This window comes from Lucilia sericata, unplaced genomic scaffold (assembly GCF_015586225.1).
Source record: "Lucilia sericata isolate MDLA Ls3-8-SP2 unplaced genomic scaffold, ASM1558622v1 Contig001268F_arrow, whole genome shotgun sequence".
NCBI lineage: Eukaryota > Metazoa > Arthropoda > Insecta > Diptera > Calliphoridae > Lucilia > Lucilia sericata.
Window position 1 is genome coordinate 1 of NW_023995219.1, and position 20,121 is coordinate 20,121.

General features: G+C 30.7%; 4 protein-coding genes across 4 annotated transcripts; 1 reads left to right on the forward strand and 3 right to left on the reverse strand.

Annotated features, from left to right (window-relative positions):
* Positions 1-1,599: 1,599 nt before the first annotated feature.
* LOC119610707 (60S ribosomal protein L8) lies at positions 1,600-3,048 on the reverse strand. The gene is given in 6 exon segments (XM_037966039.1): positions 1,600-1,887; positions 1,889-1,930; positions 1,932-2,099; positions 2,101-2,409; positions 2,490-2,644; positions 2,945-3,048. Coding segments are annotated over 5 exon segments (771 nt in total). The 5' UTR covers positions 2,628-2,644; positions 2,945-3,048; the 3' UTR covers positions 1,600-1,773.
* Positions 3,049-3,925: 877 nt separating this feature from the next.
* LOC119610699 (nudC domain-containing protein 3) lies at positions 3,926-5,162 on the reverse strand. The gene is made up of 3 exons (XM_037966028.1): positions 4,955-5,162; positions 4,327-4,895; positions 3,926-4,264 (listed from the first exon to the last, which is right to left on the reverse strand). The coding sequence occupies exons 1-3, from the start codon at positions 5,053-5,055 to the stop codon at positions 3,981-3,983; spliced, it is 954 nt and encodes a 317-aa protein (XP_037821956.1). The 5' UTR covers positions 5,056-5,162; the 3' UTR covers positions 3,926-3,980.
* Positions 5,163-5,443: 281 nt separating this feature from the next.
* Positions 5,444-14,383, forward strand: LOC119610698 (protein suppressor of underreplication). The gene is made up of 4 exons (XM_037966027.1): positions 5,444-6,654; positions 9,382-9,581; positions 9,646-9,824; positions 9,889-14,383. The coding sequence occupies exons 1-4, from the start codon at positions 6,324-6,326 to the stop codon at positions 12,944-12,946; spliced, it is 3,768 nt and encodes a 1,255-aa protein (XP_037821955.1). The 5' UTR covers positions 5,444-6,323; the 3' UTR covers positions 12,947-14,383.
* A 10-nt stretch (positions 14,384-14,393) lies between these two features.
* On the reverse strand, positions 14,394-19,521 carry LOC119610700. The gene is made up of 3 exons (XM_037966029.1): positions 19,240-19,521; positions 18,960-19,168; positions 14,394-14,687 (listed from the first exon to the last, which is right to left on the reverse strand). Exons 1-3 carry the CDS (start codon positions 19,431-19,433, stop codon positions 14,515-14,517), a joined length of 576 nt encoding a protein of 191 aa, XP_037821957.1. The 5' UTR covers positions 19,434-19,521; the 3' UTR covers positions 14,394-14,514.
* Positions 19,522-20,121: the final 600 nt, after the last annotated feature.

A 20,121-nucleotide genomic window follows, 5' to 3' on the forward strand; every position in this document is an offset into this window, starting at 1 on the left:
TATATAATTTTATATTTTCTATATTTTTTTCTTTTATATTTATTTTTGTATTCACCTTTTTTTCTCACTCCTCCTAAAAACACCTTTTTCACTGCTGTTTTTCTCAGTTTAGTTGGATCTGCGTGATTTTATTTGTGTGTGAGTGTATGTTTGTGTATATACACACATAAATGTACGTAATTATCTTGCTGTTGTTTTTACACTTGTAATTTTTGCAGTTTTCACTTTTTTCGTTTATTTCTTTTTCCAGGTGATTTTCTCTAATAATTACTATACAAATTTTTTCACCGTTTATCGCTAATTACAAATAATTTATTATTTTTTTTCGTTTTATTTTGAGCGAAAACAATTGTTAAATACACATCACAACTTTTTTTCGTTCCAATCTGACTAACTGTTGTTAGATACTTAAAATTTATGAGTATTTTGGTTACTAAGTACTTATTACCGATTACTTTTTATGGCAGAGTACTCACTTCGGTAAGGTTGTATTTTTTAGTATGAATAGAGTAGGTCACTTTGTAATGAAATAAATTTCGTGAGGAAAATTCTGAAATTACCCATGTGAATATTACTTTTTTTCATGATTAGTTTTTTAGAAAGTATAGTAGATATTTTAACAAATTTTGTAACAAGGATTTTGTCTAGGCAATAACTCTCATAAAAAGAATTTATTGTTTGTTAATAACTCCCTCTAGAATATCGGTTTTACCACAAAAGTTTGCACTTATAAATTTAATATCAATAGAAATCATATTACCAACTTAAATCTGTATCGATACACAATTACCCATAGGTCCCATATAAGGTCCGATTCCGAAAACCAATTAAAAGAATCATTTGTTAATAAATAACCAAATCGAGTTTTCCCGGATCGATATATAATTGATCGTACCTTCACATAAAGTCTGCTTGCGAAAATCAATTAATCGTAAATAGCTCATTACTTAATACATAACGATGTCTTGATAAAATTATACTCGAATATGTTTCGTATTTATACAAATTAGTCTGTAAACATTTTTCTAGATAGACCTCATAGCTCCTCTATAAAGGCAACTCCCGAAAACCACTTAATAACGACATCGTTACAAAACACGAATATGTTGTCGTGTACATACATATGTCTTAGGGCGATCGACTCGGGGTTTCAACCGGTGTTAGTTTAAAGCAGAAACTTGTGTCGGTCATTTCTAAATGTTGATTTTTCGAATATCGAATAACCCGGTTTTTTACTTTTTAAAAACCGCTTTCGAATACTTTTATTTGCTTTGTATTCAAATATTACTTAAATTAAGTTTTGAACTTAATAATAATACAAACCCGTCTAAGTTTTAAAAATATTGGAGTCCAGGAACTAGAGTATTTTTTTCTAACCATTAACTTTAATGATTTTCTATTTTAACCGGACATATTTGCCCGGAGTATGCTAACAGCCGTAATTGTAAAACCAAATCAAATATTGCTACTGGCGACATATAAAAGAAAAATATAGAGACCGAAAATGGAATTTTCAAGATCCAAAACGAATAGGGAAATAATTTTATCTATTTACTAAAATTTCTTAAAGGTAAAGTTTAAATAAAATATTTGAAAACATTTTTTTAGGAAAAGAATTGTTGTAATTCATTTATCATCTTTATTTTAACATAAAACTTAATTCTTATCAACTCTACTGATAGCATAAAACACCAGTAAACAAAGATGTCATTATTGTTGTTGTTAATCTTTGATATCAAATCAATTGATATTTGTATAAAATTACTTAGCAATCTATTTATCCTTGGAATCACCCTTGCCACCACGAATTCTACCAGTACGACGGGCAGCAATAAGACCGACCTTACGACCAGCAGAGGTACCACGCTTAACTGTGGAAGCCTTACCCAATATGTTGATGGTTACCACCACCGTGGGGATGTTCAACGGGGGTTCATAGCAACACCACGTACCTTAGGCCAGCTGTTACGCTTGACCTTGTATTTGTGGTAGGCACGACCGGCCTTCAAGATGGGTTTGTCGATACGACCACCACCAGCTACGATACCGACCATAGCACGGTTAGCGGAGGGGACAACTTTCTTGGCGCCAGAGGGCAAACTTGACACGGGTCTTCTTGGTGTCGGGGTTGTGGGCAATGACGGTAGCGTAGTTACCAGAGGTACGAGCCAAACGGCCCCGATCACCGGTCTTCTCTTCCAAGTTGCAGATGATGGTACCTTCAGGCATTTGAGATACGGGCATAACATTACCGATTTGGAGGGTAGCTTTACGGCCGCAGTAGACGAATTGACCGGTGTGCATACCTTCGGGGGCAATGAAGAGTTCCTTGCGGATCTTGTAGCGGTAAGGGTCACGGAAGTGGACTACAGCCAAGGGAGCACCACGGCCGGGATCGTGGATGATTTCCTAAAATATAAACAAAAACAAAACTTGTTAGCAACCCACACCTTGACATAGTAAATAACAATTGTCAAATTAAAACCTACCTTGACAACACCGCGAATGTAGCCATTACGTTCAGAGAAATCCAAAGATCTCAATTTAGCAGCGCCTTTGCGGTGATGTACGTGGGCCTTGAAGACGGACCCAGCACCTTTACGTTGTGCACGAATAACACGACCCATTGTGTGGCTTTAGTTTTCTAAAATAAGTCACAATAGAAAAGGAAAACATTAAATGTTTGTACTGTTGAATAGGACACATAAAAAGACAATTTCATTGCTGGAATTCATTTATAAGAGCCATTTCTGTACATTTCAAACTTTTTGTTTACAAGTATTTTTTTGGAACATTTTTTCTAAAAGTTTTCGTGAAAATTCACAAAATATTAACGTTGCACTTTTAATAACATTGTGTTTTTTCACATTTTTCATTTAAATTTTATAGATGGCTTTATAATTTTCATATTTTTAAAGATTTAATTTTAACACACAACACCTACCAAAAAGCCTGCTAAAAAAGAAAGAAAGAAAAGGAGGAAGAAAAACGGCTGTCAAAGTTGTCAAGCGGTGATTAGGCAGTATGGCAACACTTTATTCCAACAAGTGGCAATATTTACATAAAAGTAATGCCAAGTTCGGGTAGTTGGCAATATTTAGAGATGCCAATATATAAGAGCAAATATTCTGAAATTAACTAAACTAATAAAATTACAAAACAAATGAATAAATAAATAAAACAATTATTTAAATTATTTTATAAAAATTTAGTAAAATCTCAGATTTTCAGTTAATGTAAAACTTATTTTAAAATAATTGTCTCAAAAGAATTAAATAACAATACAATTCAATCCTAGATTTGCTTATATATTTATAACAAAACGTTATTTTTTATTTATTTTATTTAACAATATTCAATAACCTAGCCTATAGGCCATAAGCGGTTACAAATTTCTACTTTACAATGATTCTTTCAACACAAAATGAATAATTATAAAAAAAAAAAAAATTATGAACTAAATTATTTAAAAAGATAATAAACTAAAATAACCATAGGACAATTAAATTGTATTGCATTGATCATAAATAAATTCCTACACAATTTACAATCAATCAAATGTAATTTAAAGAAGCTAATCATTTTAAAATAAAGAAAAGAATATGTAAAAGTCATAAACATTTTTCCTAAAAAGATTTATTTTTATTTATTTTACAGAAATTCTCAAAAATTTTCTATTTTGAAATATTTTCCAGAAATCTCTTTTAGAAAATTGTCCGAAAAATAATTTTTTTTCTTAATTTTTTAAAATTTTATATTTTTTTTTTTATAAAATTACCCAAAAACCTCTATTAATTTTCCTTTTTTCTTTATTTTTAGAAAATTTTACAAAAAATTGTAAAATTCATTTTAATGTTTTTCCAAAAAATCTCTATTATTAGATAATTTTCCAAAAAATTCTATGTTTAATAAAAATTTTCGAAAATTTTATTTTTAATTACAACAAATCTTTTATTATGTATTTACAAATTCTTGAAACTTTAATTAAACTTAACTACTGATGGATCAAACGGTTGTCCCTTAAAAGGTGATCCCTCAGCATTCCAAGCTTGTCGTAAACGAGCCATTTGTTCACTTTCGCTTAAGGGCAAAGTTTTTAAGTCATGTGTTTGTTCCGACTGTTGCTGTAAATGTAACTTTTCTATTTCATTTTGAGTATCCGGCGAATAATCATTCAAAGGACGTTCAGTATCAACTGCTTTAATATCAATGGCCGCTGTATCACTTAAAAATAACTTATCCCACCAACATTCCTTAAGTTTATCTGTAATAATATAGTTAATTAGTTAGTGAACATTCCTTTTTTTTATAAAAAAAACATCCTACCAAAATTTATAACCAGTTTCCCATCCGTTATGCTCCAAAGTACCTCATTGTGTCTGTATTTATCCCAAGTTTCAGCATCAATTAAAGTTTCTTCTTTGGGCAGTAAGGTTTTCAGTGTTATTTTATTTGTTTTCAATTGTACTTTAACATGTTTAGCCATTTTTACTTCCTTAGGTAAGAGCACCTGTAGTTCTACATCTTTTAAAGTCTGTGACCAACAATAGTTTTCAAATAGTGAACCATTTTTGTAGTCATCCTCATTAAACTTTATAGTATTTGCCGAACTTTCATTTTTATTAGTTGATTCTAACATTTCAATATCATTCTGTTTATCTGACTCCACTTCCGAATCTGTATTGTTTAAGTTTTCCTCATTAATTTCCTCCGACATAACTTCCACTTCTTCTGCTACCACTTGGGGTACGTCTACTATTAGATCCCTTGTCAGTTTTGGTTCTTCCATTTTGTGTTCATATTTTTGCATACAACTCATTAAAATTTGTTCCTTAACGCCTCTGGGGAAGCCTATTTTATCATCTTTTGTTTTTTGTATATGAAAAAAGTCTGTGCTAAAATAAAAGGAAATGTTATTTTAAATTCCAACAACATTTTTGTATTCCAAACTTACTTTCTGCTCATAAAACCAAATACTGCATCCAGAAATCCGGTTAATGATTTGCGTTCCTCGAGGATTTCTCTTAATATACAATCTGAACGTGCGTATTCCATTTTTTATTAATAAAATAACTAAAATTCTACAATTTCTACAAGTTTCTTCGCTTATTTTGTTTATTAACTAAACTATTCTCAAGTGTTTCTAACTGTTCCTATTTAACAAGGTGTTGCCAGAAGTGTTATTTTTGAAGAAGCTGCCATATTACTGCACTGGTGCCAAAAGATATGAAAATTCGTTTAATTCTCTACTTGTACAAACTTTATAATAGATAATTAATGCAATATTTTTGTGTTCTATACATATGGATAATTTTCAAAAAATTATCTATTTAAAGAACATTTTAATAAATTCATTATGTACTTCTTCCCATGCGTACCTTTTTCTGCAACTTTGTAAAATATAATCCATCAACCATCAACCCTGTTTGTTTTTTTAGTACGTTTTTTGTTTTGCTTTCATCAAGTGGATTTTTTTTAGAAAAGTTTATTGCACTCAAATAAAAATTTATAAAAATATTATAGAAATATATAAAACAACTTGATTTACATTTCACAACATTATGAAAATTAAAATCTGTTTAAATAAAAGTGTTTAATTAAAGTAAATATTGAAAATAAAACGCAATAGTAAATAAAAAATGTCATGAACCACAAAAAGTAAAAAAAGAAAAATGGCGGGAATTTGTACTATAGAAAATTTTCTAATATTTTTTGAGTGTACCCCACGAAGAAAGAGCTTGTCGGCGGGTATTATCACGTTGTAACTACAAAAGAGCGACAATAATACATACCTACATGCATACATATTTATTAAAGTTTCAAATCATATGAAAATAAAAACAACAACAAAACAAGAAAATCAAGCAGAGACAAAAGCAGCAGCAAAACAGAAAACAAAAACAACACGTAACAAAAAAAGAACGTCTACGTTTGATTTTTTCATAAACTTCTTCATTGACCCAAATAAAATTAAAAATTAAAATTTATTTAAATAAAAATAAAATCAAAATATTATTTATTTTTAAAAACAAATTGCAAATAACTAAAAATATATTAAAACAAATCGAAAAAAGTGAAAACAAAACAAGTGCACACATGCCGTTTTATACAAATTTACGTATAAATCAAGAAAATATTGATACTCCATCATCTTTGCTCATTGGTTCCTTTTCCATGTTTGTAATATTTTTCTATTTAAAATTACTTTATATTTTGGTGGCAATTTATTTATCCTTACACTACGTACACTGAGACTAAGAGAAGAGAACAGTAGCACTACTGTCATTAAAGATTACTGTGGGAAATATTGAAGAACAAGCAACATGTATCATTTCACGGCAGACCATCCCCCTGAGCCCGTAAGACTTTCATTTCGTGCTTTAATACCCGGTCACATACGTCAATATCTTAAGGATTTCCAATTGGATGCCATACGTTTTATGCACAACTTTTTGGCAAAAGGAGAATTTTGTGTTTACAACGATGAAAGTGGCTTGGGTAAACAGGCCGCTGTAGCCGTTCTGTTGGATGCAGCTTGTAGTAGTAAGAAATGTTTAATTGTTGTCCAAAACGATGACCGTTATGTTAATGGTTGGGAGTTTCACTTTAATGTTTTAACAAATACCAATGTTACGGTTATAAAAGATGAAAAAGGTGAGTAATGTTTATATAAAATCTGGTCTTATTTTAGAAATCTATAAATGTTGGCATATTAAATTGTATTATTAAAATGTGGATGAATGTATGCGTTTTGTGATGATTACTTTAAAATCCCCAGAAGAGGATTTAGCTAAACTAAGCATAACTGTTACGTTAGATTCTAAGTATCAAAATCCTCATAAGATTTGTCTCGCTTTTTTGTCGCATTATTCAAAAAATTTAGAGAATGCAGGATTCTGTTAGATAACACAGGCCAACAAATATTTAACCCAGGGACCAAAATATACATTTCTATAGAATCCGAATCTGGCCTCAGAATACAATACCTCTATATATCGTATCATGAAATTTAAAAAAACACCGTTTTTGTGAAAGTGTGAAATATTTAAGTATTTCAGCTTTAAGGTCAGACATCGAATATTCATAATTAGTATTTTAAAATATTTGCGGTTTTTTTCTTATCATAAGTTTATCATTTGTTTTATTGTTATTCCAGTGATAAATATTTTATGCTGGTATCGTTATGTTAGTGGTTACAATGTTATATACTTAGGTACTCAGGCAAAAAAAGGTTTTGATTATTTATATTCGAATATTTTTCTTTGAGCTACGTTTACAATGCTGTTGTAACTCCAGCAATTTCTCTTATTATTAAAAATATATTTTTTTAAATTTGACTATTTTGTTGTAATTTACTCCAGAGTAGAGTACTTTAGCAATATAAACGTAGCTTTAAGCGTAGCATCTATATATATAAAAATGAATGTGTGTTTGTTTGTATGTTTGTATGTTTGTATGTTTGAACGTTATAGACTACTAAACGGCTGAACCGATTTTCTTGAAATTTTCACAGCGTATTCCGGCATGTCTGGAATAGGTAATAGGCTACTTTTTATTTCGAAAATTGAAGTGGGCGATGAGCCACGCCCACATTAAGAAAATATAAAATCCGTATATTTGAGATAATATAACAGTTAGAGTCCTCAAATTTTTTCGGAGCCACTTTAGTGTCAATATGATCATTTAGGACAAAAAGTAGGCGGACTAGCATTAGGGGGCGTGGCACCTCCCATATAAATTAGACACAAAAATTCGTTTATCTGGGAAACTAATATAACTAAATTCTTAAAATTTAGCACGAAGAACTTTAACATCCATGTAAACATTTTGGGTAATAAATTGGGGGACTACCCATGAGGGGAGCGGCACCTCCCATATTAATTAAAAACAAAAATTCGTTGATCTGGGAAACTAATAGAACTAAATTCTTAAAACTTTGCACGTGGCACCTCCCATATAAATTAAATACAAAAATACGGTTATCTTGGAAACTATTACAGTTAGAATCTTAAAATTTTGCACGAAAAACTTTAACCTCCATCAAAACATTTTGGGTAATAAATTGGCGGACTACCCATGAGGGGAGCGGCACCTCCTATATTAATTAAAGACAAAAATTCGTTTATCTGGAAAATTAATGGAACTAAATTCTTCAAATTTTGCACGAAGAACTTAAATATTCATTTGAACATTTTGGAGGAAAAAAGCGGTCTTTCATCTGGGGGGTCTTGAAGCCCCCACATGAATCAAATAGAAAAATTCGTATATCTGAGAAACTATTAGAGCTAGAATCTTCAAATTTTACATGGAGAACTTTGAAATTCATGTGAACATTTAGAGCATAACGGGCGGACTTTCAATGGGTGGCTTGGCACAACATATATGAATTAAATACAAAATTTCGTGCATATTGGAAACTCTTATATTATTCAAATTTTTTATAGATAGATAGAAATTGGCGATAGATAGAAACTGGCGAACTTGCAATAATTTGCTTGACATCTTTCATATGTTACATATAATAAATCTGGTATTTATTTATACATATTCCTTTTAGGGTAGCAAAGCACACAGGGTATAGCTAGTTAACTATATAACAACAAAAATCTACTAAACAGTTTTGTTTTATGCTGGTATTAATGAAAATGTAATCCGTTTTAATATTGAAAGAGTTTTAAACGGTAGTTTTGTATCAGCAAAGTTAGTAATTTTCACGGAAAGCTTGTTATCTTGCCAAGTTTTGAATGTATCCAATACGAAGAACTAATTTTGTTAGAAACTCTTAAACTTATATTGAGGTATGCCTCTTGCTTTGGGTATTTGGTAATTGAAAGAGCTGTTGCTGCTCAAAATGCTACTTTTGTTGGTGCTAATCTGGCGAGGTAATTCATTGTTTACGTGACAATCTATATGAGGATTGGAATTCTGAATATGTATAACTTTATCGAGAGAAAGGTAGATTTGTTTAGCTAATATCTGTGTCGAAAAATAATCATTAAACCTACTGTTTCAGAGTTCTTAATAGACTTATGACTGGACATTATACAGTATTGGTATGTCTTGTCTCGTAGAATGTAAACATTTTCTTGAGTGTTATTATAAGACTGTTTACAATAAGACTGGGTTGGGTACCAAGGCACTGCAATGATTAGGATCGCATCTTGACACAAATGAAAGGGACATGAGAATAATACCATCCAAAATTTTGTGTCTTGTGCCAAAAACCACTAGTGTTGTGATCCTATCATGATCGCTAATCCGTATTTACTTTAGTAGAGTTTTGAAGGCTGGAGTTTTCTGTGTGTTCCTTTTCAAACAAACATTTTGTTTTTGGAGCGTAGGATAAAATATTACTAATAAATAAATTTTTATTTCCTTTAGATTCCACCGATTCTGCTCATAATATATACATTGCAAAATGGAGTACACTGAGGACAATAGATGATTTGAGTAAATTTAAATTTGATTTCATAATACTCGATAATCGTGGCCAAATGTTAAATAATAGTTTTTGCACTTCAATGCTACTCAAACATTATGAACGTAAAATTAGTATATTGATCTCTAGTGTTGATATAACAGTAAGTAAACATTTGATTTTTTCTTGAAGAGAAATAGTAAATATCATTATAATTTCTTAACTAGAGTGATTTAAAACTTCTGCACAATTGCTTGAGATTAGGGGGACGTTTAGATCCTCAATACTCGAGCTTTAAGGCATTCGAAGAGAAATTTAAACTACCCGATGCCAAGGAATTGGCTTATAAACGTGTGGATTTAGAGGAATATTTTTGTAAAAGAGAACGTTTGGCCGACTACTGCAAGTAAGAGAAAGATAATTATAGTTTTTTGAAAAACCACTAAAATTAGTTAATTTCTTTTTTTTAGAGCTTTTCGATTAAGACGTTATTGCCATCAATTTGAGAAGCAATTACCTTTGGTAAAAGAGGATCGTTATAAAATCAATCTGGATTTATGGCGTGAAAAACAAAATACCACCAATTCGGAAAGTAGCAGCATCGAATATGTTAATAATCACAATCGTGAAGATGAACACATTAAAGACACCCAGGAACTGTTCGAAGAGTATTGTAGGCAAAGAAGGAAACAACATTTACAGTTCCAACAGGAAGAGGAAAAACGTTTAAGGGAAAGGGAACAAGAAATGCTGAAAAGTTTACAAGCTGAAAATGAAGTTATCTATAATGTAGATGATGAAGTCGCTTTGATAAATGAAACACCTCCCATAGTTACGGAAAAGCCACCTGTTGCACGAGATAATTCCGATGAAGCGGTTTTAATGTCACCTTTATTGGTAATGTCCGATTCGGATGCCGATGATGAACCAGAAATATGCCATGATCCTAATAATGATATAGAAATAGTAGATTTAGCCAGCGAAGAAAGAGAAGAACAGGAAGAGCTAAATAAACAAAGTAATGCTAATGCAGCTGCTGTTGAAAATAAGCAAATAGAGGAGAATAGTAAGAAAAGTTCAAATAACACCAACAAGGTGGCAAAAAGGGGTTATAAAAAACGATCTGAGTTGGATAGACTGGATGAAGATATTGTGGATACATTAAAAATTACCGAAACGCCAAAAAGATTAACGAGGCATGCCAAGGAGGAGGTATGCTCAGCTAAAAGACTTAAAGATAGATTAGAGGAAAAACGGGCAGAGAAGATAAATGCCAGAAGAACAAATTCCAATGAAAGAGTAGCCAAAACAACAAAAGAGAATAACAACAATAGCTCTGCTAGCAATACTAAAGCAATCATTAAAACTGAACCAAAAACACCCACAAAAAGCAATAAAGCCCAAAAGACTACAGAAGAAAAACAAAAGGAAACATCAAATTCAAAAGACAAGCCAGCAATAGAAAATAATACTACAACAAAGCAATTGAAAGCTACAAAAGATAATACAAACAATACAACTAATACTAATGCGAGCACCAAATCTAAGACAAAAACTGCAAATAAACAAAGTACGGAAACAAATGAAACAAGTACAGCAACAACTCCTTTAACTTCAAGAAAAGCCAGAACCGGGCCAATTGAAAAAGAGAAGGAAGGCAATAAAACTACCACAAAAACTAAAGACAATCATAAGGTACATATCAAACAGGAGCGTTTAGAAGAAACACCACAAACTAACAGCTCTTCAAACGCTACTCAAACTAAAGTAGTAAATAGTGAAAAAATACGTTTAAAACGAGAATTGGAAATAACACCGGTGGGTGTACACAATAAGGAGACACGTAGCATGCAACGTTTAACAAGATCTGCGGGCGGTTCTAGTAAATATTTAACGAAAAATTTGGCACTACAAATAGATAAAGTAAATAAACCAAAAAAGAAAGCAAACGAAAGGGAAATCACAACAAAAACTACAGCGAATAAAACTAAAAAGGCAACAGAAGATAAAACAAAAGAGTCGGAAAAAAATACACAAGCTTCTATCATTTCCCAAAGAAGTTCTCAAGATTTTGAAGCACTACAGTGTGCTCAACGTTTAAGTGATGCGGGCGCTTATGATAATGGGCTGGAAAAGTCAACGGAATTCTTGGTGCCGCCTACACCAAATGTTTTAGCGCGAAATTCTCTGATACCCTCCTCCTTAAACTCTTCGGCCGGGTTCTTTAGCGAAACTGATGTTATATTCATACCACCTAGCCCGCTGGGCGTTACAAACAATAGGAAACGTGATAACGTTATAACGCTTTCCAGTTCTGAAAATGAAAACAGCACTTCACAATCGTCGTCAACGAATATTTCAGCGACTAGCCGCAGAACACGTGCCTTAAAACCAAAACGTAATCTACAAAACACCCAAAGCGAAGCCAGTAAAGTACCCAGTTTTTCGGAATTGTTAGCCCAACAGAATACACGTACAAGTGCCAAATCACCAGATCTCTTTAGTAATTGCTCAGATTTACTGCCGCTACCCTGTACACAACCACCTGTGGAGAGTGAAGAACCTAATACACCCTTTGAAGGTTTTAAAATTTTCGGTTCAGAAGTCAAGCAATTGCAGCAACATTATGCTTTCTCTAAAAATAATAATACCAACATATCAAATGCTAGTGCTAAGAAATCCTATCGAGAACAGCGTAGCTGTTTAGATATTTTAGAAAAAATGTTTGAACCCTCTAATAAAAAATCAAAGACCACAACAAATGAAACGTCTAATAGCGCTAGCAGCTCACCCACAAAAAAATCAAAACGTAATGCTAACATGGCAAATAAACAGAAATCCCAGGCTCCTATATTACCCTCACATCCCATAGAAGCCATAGCAGAGGCACGTCAACAGCAAGAACTACAAAAACGCAAACGTCATTCTACGCCTTCTACTTCAGCGGGCCTGCAGGAGGATGAAATCTTCGAAATCACCAATAATGGCACCTTTGGCAGTGTTATGCGTTTACACTCCAACGGTGATATATCACCCGTACCGCAAACCCAAAAGTCCCAAAACAAACAACACAATAAAATCACCAATTATCTCATAGGTAATGCCACACAAAATGGAAGCTCTGGCTCACAAGAAGAAACAGCAACGCCCAATAGTGGTCACAGTGGAGGCTGTAGTGGTAATAATATGGAGGCTGGTACTCCTAGTAAGCGTCATCAACAGTTAACGGCCGTACAAAATTCGAATGTTAAAAAATCACCTAAAGGTAAATGTAATTCAACACAGGCTACTAAACTAACTAAATGGTTTACAAAACCTTCCGAACTGAGTCGTCAACCAAGTCAAGTGACCAAAGCTAAGTTAATGAATTCAAAAAAGACACCCACCAAACAACAACAACAACAACATCAAGTGCCAGCGGTAAGTGAAGAAGTTGATTTGACTAGATCCTCACCACCAGCGACCACAGCAACAACAGGTAAAAGAATTCTTAAAAGACGTAGACTAGATTTATCTTTTAATAAGTAGTTCTCATTATTTTCTTCTTATTATTAAAGGCTGGTGTTTAGAAGGTCATTAATTAGTGATTTGTTTATAATTAGTTAGTTAAAGGAATCAGGATTAACCAAGGATATTTTTGAGACTTTAATACAATCTTTAGAAAAAGTTTCACAACTAAACTTTTTTCAGGTTTGCGCTTTATTATGGCTATGAAATGGCTTCCATAGAAGTCATTTTAATGTTTTTATTAGGAAGTGCAGGTAAACAATTTACAAAGAATCAATTTGTAATAAATTTTTTAGAAAATTATCTTCAAACTTGGACATTACAGAAAGTCTTTGATCAAGTATTGGTATTCCAAGCAAATTTGAATTAAAGTTTTCTCATAGATTTGTTAAAAAATTTTCTTTTATTAAACCTTTAGTATTTTTTAATTAATATTGGGGTTAGTTAACGGGTAACAAAGCAATTGCATTAGAAATCTTATTTCTTTTCTATTCTTTCTAAACACCAACAAGAAAATTTTCTTTTAGCAAAAATTACTATTACATATTTATGAAATTGGGTTTAGGATTAAAGAAATAAATAATTAAATTATTTTTTTTTTCGATTTAACCATGAATACAGTTCCAATTGCAGTTAAAATGTTGTTTAACAAATTTTCAAACAAAAGTTCGAAATTTCGAATATTCGAACATATCTTAATAATAATGTATTCTGAAACTACATTAAAACTAATTTAAAATTATGACAAAAACTTTTAAATTTTCAAAATTTTTAAGTTCAAAATTAAAAAAATTTATGAAAAAGTTTCTCATAATAAAAATTTCAATATAATTTGTAAAAAATGATTTAAATATTAATTTTAAAATGTTATTTTTGTTATTAGCTTAGTTAATGTAACCTTTGGAACTTATTAATTATAAAATCTTATATATTTCTTTAACTCTAAACCCGGACTTCATTTTTCAAAACGTACAACATATCAAATGTTTAAAAAAAAAAGTAAAACATTTGTTAAAATGAACATAACTACCTTTAAATAATTGCAATAATAACGCTAAAACGTTATGATTTTATTAAAATTAAACTAAATCTATAAAATAAAATAAAAATTTATTAAACCAATCTACATAATTATTTTGTTAACTAAGAAAAAAAATTTGAATTAAAAACAAAAACACCAAGTAAAAGTAGTTTTAATTTTCATTTATTATGCAATCACAAAAGTCTTCTTCTTTCTTTAACAAAAAAAAAATAAATAAGGGAAACTAAACAAAATATTAAAAATATTTATTTGGATTTTAAATTGTACAACAACTTTTACTTTACATATAATTATTATATATTTTAAACATTTTTATATTATTTTTTTCTTTCACTTTTCTTAAATACACATACATAATTCTACTAAATTAAGCTGTTTACTTTGAAATACATACAAATAAAAATATAAAAAAAAAACATACATTATTATATCATTATATAAAATTTTATCTTTAAATATTTTGTTGAATTTAATAAAAATATTATTATAGTAAAAATAAAACACAAACATATATACTTATGTTGGAAATTTAGATATATGTATACATTTAATATTTTTTACTAAATATTATGGTGAGATTATGCATAACCGCCTTACGTTGATATTCCAATTCACGTTTACAGGCTGAGCTCAAGAAGGGGGGACATTCATAGTGTATTTTCTCACTGCAGTAAGTATTATTGGACTGGGCAGCAAAATTAAATTCACTTTCGGCATGTACTATAAAATTAAAAGAAAAATAATATTTTGATACAAATGTAATAATAAATTTTGTGTTCAAATACAATTTTTTGAATTCTATAGTACAGTGGTAGACATTCATTTGTACGCAACATATTTTTTTAACTTTTGAAAGAAAGTAAATAGTGTTTTAAGAAAAAAAGTTTGCGAAATAGTTTGATACTATCTTCGTTACAAAATAATAATATAAAATTGTAATATTTTTGGCTCTATTAGCAATTCCAGAGAAAAAAATCAAATTTGTCTGAGACATTTGTTTGTACGCACTTTACATAATTTATAAAAACCATAAAAATAATTTGTAAATTTGTCTTTTTCTTATCATAACATTTAGTTACTGACAGAATAAATTTCATTAGATTTTGGTTAGGTCAATTTTTAAAGCGCTTCAAAAGGAATTTCCGAAGGTCATGCTTAAAAAAATGTTTATGTTATTTAAATGCTAAAAAATTACGTTTTTTTGTTTACAAATCTTTTCAGCTAAGATTTTAAGAATGATTTTGATTGGTTGTGTCTTAAAATTCCGCCTGGTTAAGGAAGAGAATTAAAATCTTTGTCATCAATCCAAAACCCTTGTCAAATACCCATTTTTGGATAGAAATTGTATCTCGAGTCGCAATTTTTCATTATTTTTTCTGCTAAACAATCTTCTAATAAATCAAAGAATATTCCAAATCTAAATTTGGGTGAAAAAATTCCGATGGAAATCTGAAATTTGTATAAGAAACATGTCTAATGCACCACAATTTCCCAATCGAAATGTAATTTGTACTTTTAGCGGCGTTTTGGTTCAATTCGCACAATACGTTATTGTAACGCCTCAGACAATATAAGTTTAACTTATTTTCACTTGAAAATATTAACTTTTAGAAGTTATTCATATCCGATATGGGGCCTTATGGAGAGTGCAGTTTTCTCTCCTTATGAATCTTAATAAATTTTGATTTACAAGCAATTCAAAACACAGTAATGACTAAATCTAGGATAAAGGAATGATAATAGATCTTTTTACTGCAAGGAGTATAATTTTTGTCTTTATTTCATTAAGAAAATAGGGATTTTGTGTCATAATTTTTAACATTACTCTCGTAAAATCGATTAAGGAAGCAATTTTTCAACAGTTTTTCATAGTTTTATGCTATTTTTAATACAGCATGAGTATCTATTAGGAAATATAAAATAGTCTTGTTCAAAATAATCCTAAATTTTGACACTTTGATAAAATATTTCCTAATTTAGCTTCGACAGCGATCAAATCGCAATTTCTACAAATAATATATCATTATAAAGATTTTTATAATTCGTATGGCTATAAAATATATTAATTTTATATCTAAACCCCAATACTCGCTCAAAAGAATTCAATTATTCTCATAAAAGTAATAATTACATGACTGCGTGACATGACAAACGAATGTCTCAACGAATATTAATTTTTTTTCTAATATTTTTATTAGAGAAAAATATTTTATAATATTTTTCTATTATTTAATAACTATGGTGTATTCAATTCATTTTCTAAAAAAAGTTTTACAATAAACCCATAAATGGCTTTAAAAATCAAAGAAAACATGTTGCGTACAAACGATTGTCTATCACTGTATATTAGCGTCTTCTTTTACTTTTAGTTTCAAAGAATTTTTCTATATATCCCTTTCTAAGGTGGAATTACTAAAGTTATGACTTAAAGTCAAGTACTTTCATTTAGGCCAAAGGTCACAAACATCAGTTATATTCAAATTGGCATTAGAAGCAAACTACTGAAATAACAGAAATATCTTAGCCTAAGGTTTGGGTCTGGGTTATAACAATCCATAATATTTAATATTAATTGTCCGCCACTATTTTGTAGAGTTTAGAGATCAACGTTCCAAACGCAACATAGTCAAACAAAATTTTTTCCAGGGTGGAATCCAATATCTCCTTAAACTTCTAATTCTTAAGACTCCTTGCAACGTCACAAATTGTGCAAGTGATCTTCTATGCATACGATGGGTAACAATGTTGATTTCCTATCGAATATGGTGAATGTTTCAATAACTTTCCTACTTCACGTAAACTGAAAGTTTCGAACAGAACTTGTCGCCACCTGGACGAAGGAGGTAAATCTTAGTCGTCATAGACTATCAAGTTCAATTCATGGTTGAGTACCACTCAAAGGTCTTACAACATTGAAGATACTTATAAGTCGGCTAGCTTAGAGGGAGTAAAAATAGATTACTTTGACATAAGATGTCTTCAGAAACTTGTGTAAAGAGAATATAACCAATTAAACGGTCAGGTATAAATTACTCTGTTTCGATGTGCTCACACAAGCTACTTGAAATCTAATGATATTTGCGAAGTCTTTAGCAAAACTTTCGATTATCTGATCAAAAAATTATCTACACGAGGAAACAAAGAACCTCCCTATCAGGAAACACAACATTATGCTAACCAAACAGTTTCTCCTGTAATGTCAACCGAGGTGTCATTCCACCTTTAACATCAGGCTATTGGTTGCATATTTCAGTATGGAATTTCTGTAGAACATACAGAGATGTGTTTAGGAAATTCGTATAAAGTATCTGTTAATGTCATTGATACAGCGTTCGCATGAATATATTCCACAGCCTATAAAAGGCGCTAATGAAAACAAGATGTAGTTCTGATACAGCTTAGGTTAGGACAGAGACGTCCTCAATGTATGACAAGCTTGCGGTAAGGGTCCTCACCCACCAATTCCATAGTTAAATTATTGAATTTGAATTTGAGCAAATTAGTCTAAACCTTCCAGCCTTTTATCCTACCTATATTATTGGCAGTAACTGAGAACGTGTTCTATTGTCTCTAACTTTTCGGCATCCTCACATAGTCTTAAAAAATCCGTTGTTTCATTGTCCCCTTTACAGGTAAATACATTTTTTTAACTAGTATCAGCAATACAAGGTTTTGATTTCACTGCTTTATCTCAAGCGTCGAGCTTTGAATATGTGGTCTTAGAAATTTTGCTGTCTGTTTCATTATTTTAAGAAGAGTTGATGATGTCTTGAAAATCATTCTACAATAAAGTAAATCAAAAATTTTACTTCAGAATCGTTAATTCCGAAAATTTGGTACCCAGACAGTTACTATCAGAGCTTACAGTCCCTTACTATCATGGAATAATCCATGTAACATTGAATTACCACCTATTTTGGAACCATCGTCTTTATGTTGTCCGAAACGTATCATACCTCGACCCACCATACAGAAAAAGTATGAATATGTAAATGTTCGACATCGGAACAACCCGTCATCTGGTAAGTTAAGTCGTGCAAAAAAGGTAGGAATATAAAGCTAAACCAGATCGTCATCTTCATTGTAACAACTTCTACAGAAATCATTTAAACTCAGATTTAATCTCATAGGAAGTGCACCTAGTATACAATAATGTTAGATATTCTCGTGAGAACTCCAACAATCAAAGTCAATTTACGTTATAAATAGATCTGCATTATTACCGGATATGTCAGAATAACCTGAACACCTTCATATGCTTTTCTAAACCAGGAGATATAGAAGATTAAACCTACTTTACACATCCTGGATTAGCCAGCCTTCGTTCTTAAAGTAAATCGAATATAGGGCAGGATTATATTTGAGCATAAAACGAAATAGAGACTTGACCGATTTTAGCATGCTTCCAAATCCAATAATTCTGGTAAATCGCCGTTTTAATTTCAACCCCGATAGCGCGAGATACCTTTGTATATCATTCTGCAAGGAAAAATTGCACACCCGCGACTTTCAACAGTGATTATCTTTAATGATAAATCCTAAAAGGAAAGGTACCCAAGTACTTCGGTTCAGTACTTTACCTTTCATTTCAATACTTTCTATAAAACCTATTTCATTATACGTTTTTCGACTAACTATGCTTTTGCCAGATTTCACAGATTATCTTTTATTATTCACTATATCGACGTTACCCGCATACGAAACTACCTTCCGCTCATTATGAAAACTCAAACTATATTCAATGAAATTACAATTTTTATCAAAAAGATAACACTTATGTGGTTGAAAGAGGACTCGTCAGCAAAAATCTGTTATACATCGATTCTTTTCGAAACAAATTCCTAAATTTAGTCATATTTTATATATATTTTTTAGATTTAACAACTATTTTTTGCTAGAGAACATAATCGAGAGAGAAAAACAACATTTAGCTCATTTTATATGGATTTTTTTCAAATAATGATCATATTTCAATAATTTGTTTATACTTACAACAGTATAGGCCTTTAAAAAAGCATGTTTCATGTTTGGACTTTATGGAATACACTACGGGTTTGACTTGTGGCAATGATTTAACAACAATATAATTGGCTCTAGCTGTATTTGCCCAATATGGCCAATGAGACAAACGTTCTGTATATTCAACAGTATAACGCCAATCATGTGTATGACCACTATCCGATAAAATTCTAAAATTTAAACTGCAAAAAAAAAAAAAATGAAATACACATTCAAATTTCATACACAAATTAACATAGAACACATTTCTTACATAGTAGGATTTAATAGTCTCATTTTACTGAAATCAGCCACATAATTCCAAACATCTTCCGGTCTAGAATTTTTGATAACACCATCTATTTCGTATTTATGATAACCACTAGAGAAAACTAAATATAACAACAATAGTACACTTATAACTAAGGAAGTACTTTTGATATTGCAACGTTTTAATGGTCGTTTCATTTTTTTTTAGAGATTGTTTATAAAAATGATTTTTTTTAAGAACTTTAAGAAATTAAAAGAAATATAGTAGTTGTAGCGTCAATAGTCTATACAAAACTAAATAATGTTTCTGCAGTCTGGACATCGAGAAGTCTGGATAAACTGTATATGCCCCTACATCGTTCAAATACATATGGCTCATGTTTTACTTTATAAAATGAAGCTGTGTGTGTAAAATGTAGGGGCAAATATTAAATTTATCATTGGGCTTGACACATCATTTTGAAGTGTAAATTATTATATGATAAAAACAAAAAATGAGAAGTCGCACTCCCATAACCCTGGCTCCTCTCATTTTAATCTGAGCTACGTATGGTACAGATAACAGAACTTGTGCTAAACTGTTTCCTAGATATTCAGCAAAGACTGTTTAGATAGATAGATATATAGATAGATAGATAGATAGATAGATAGATAGATAGATAGATAGATAGATAGATAGATAGATAGATAGATAGATAGATAGATAGATAGATAGATAGATAGATAGATACATAGATAGATAGGTAGATAGATAGATAGATAGATAGATAGATAGATAGATAGATAGATAGATAGATAGATAGATAGATAGATAGATAGATAGATATAGATAGATAGATAGATAGATAGATAAATAGATAGATAGATAGATAGATAGATAGATAGA

Coding starts and splice junctions, on each gene's coding strand:
- LOC119610700 (XM_037966029.1), bottom strand. CDS start 19,433: ATGAAACGACCATTAAAACGTTGCAATATCAAAAGTACTTCCTTAGTT. Junction 19,169..19,239: donor AGACTATTAAATCCTACTAT/GTAAGAAATGTG, acceptor TTTTTTTTGCAG/TTTAAATTTTAGAATTTTAT. Junction 14,688..18,959: donor TTTTAAAGGCCTATACTGTT/GTAAGTATAAAC, acceptor TTAATTTTATAG/TACATGCCGAAAGTGAATTT.
- LOC119610699 (XM_037966028.1), bottom strand. CDS start 5,055: ATGGAATACGCACGTTCAGATTGTATATTAAGAGAAATCCTCGAGGAA. Junction 4,896..4,954: donor TTTGGTTTTATGAGCAGAAA/GTAAGTTTGGAA, acceptor CTTTTATTTTAG/CACAGACTTTTTTCATATAC. Junction 4,265..4,326: donor GAAACTGGTTATAAATTTTG/GTAGGATGTTTT, acceptor ATATTATTACAG/ATAAACTTAAGGAATGTTGG.
- LOC119610698 (XM_037966027.1), top strand. CDS start 6,324: ATGTATCATTTCACGGCAGACCATCCCCCTGAGCCCGTAAGACTTTCA. Junction 6,655..9,381: donor GGTTATAAAAGATGAAAAAG/GTGAGTAATGTT, acceptor TATTTCCTTTAG/ATTCCACCGATTCTGCTCAT. Junction 9,582..9,645: donor TCTCTAGTGTTGATATAACA/GTAAGTAAACAT, acceptor TTTCTTAACTAG/AGTGATTTAAAACTTCTGCA.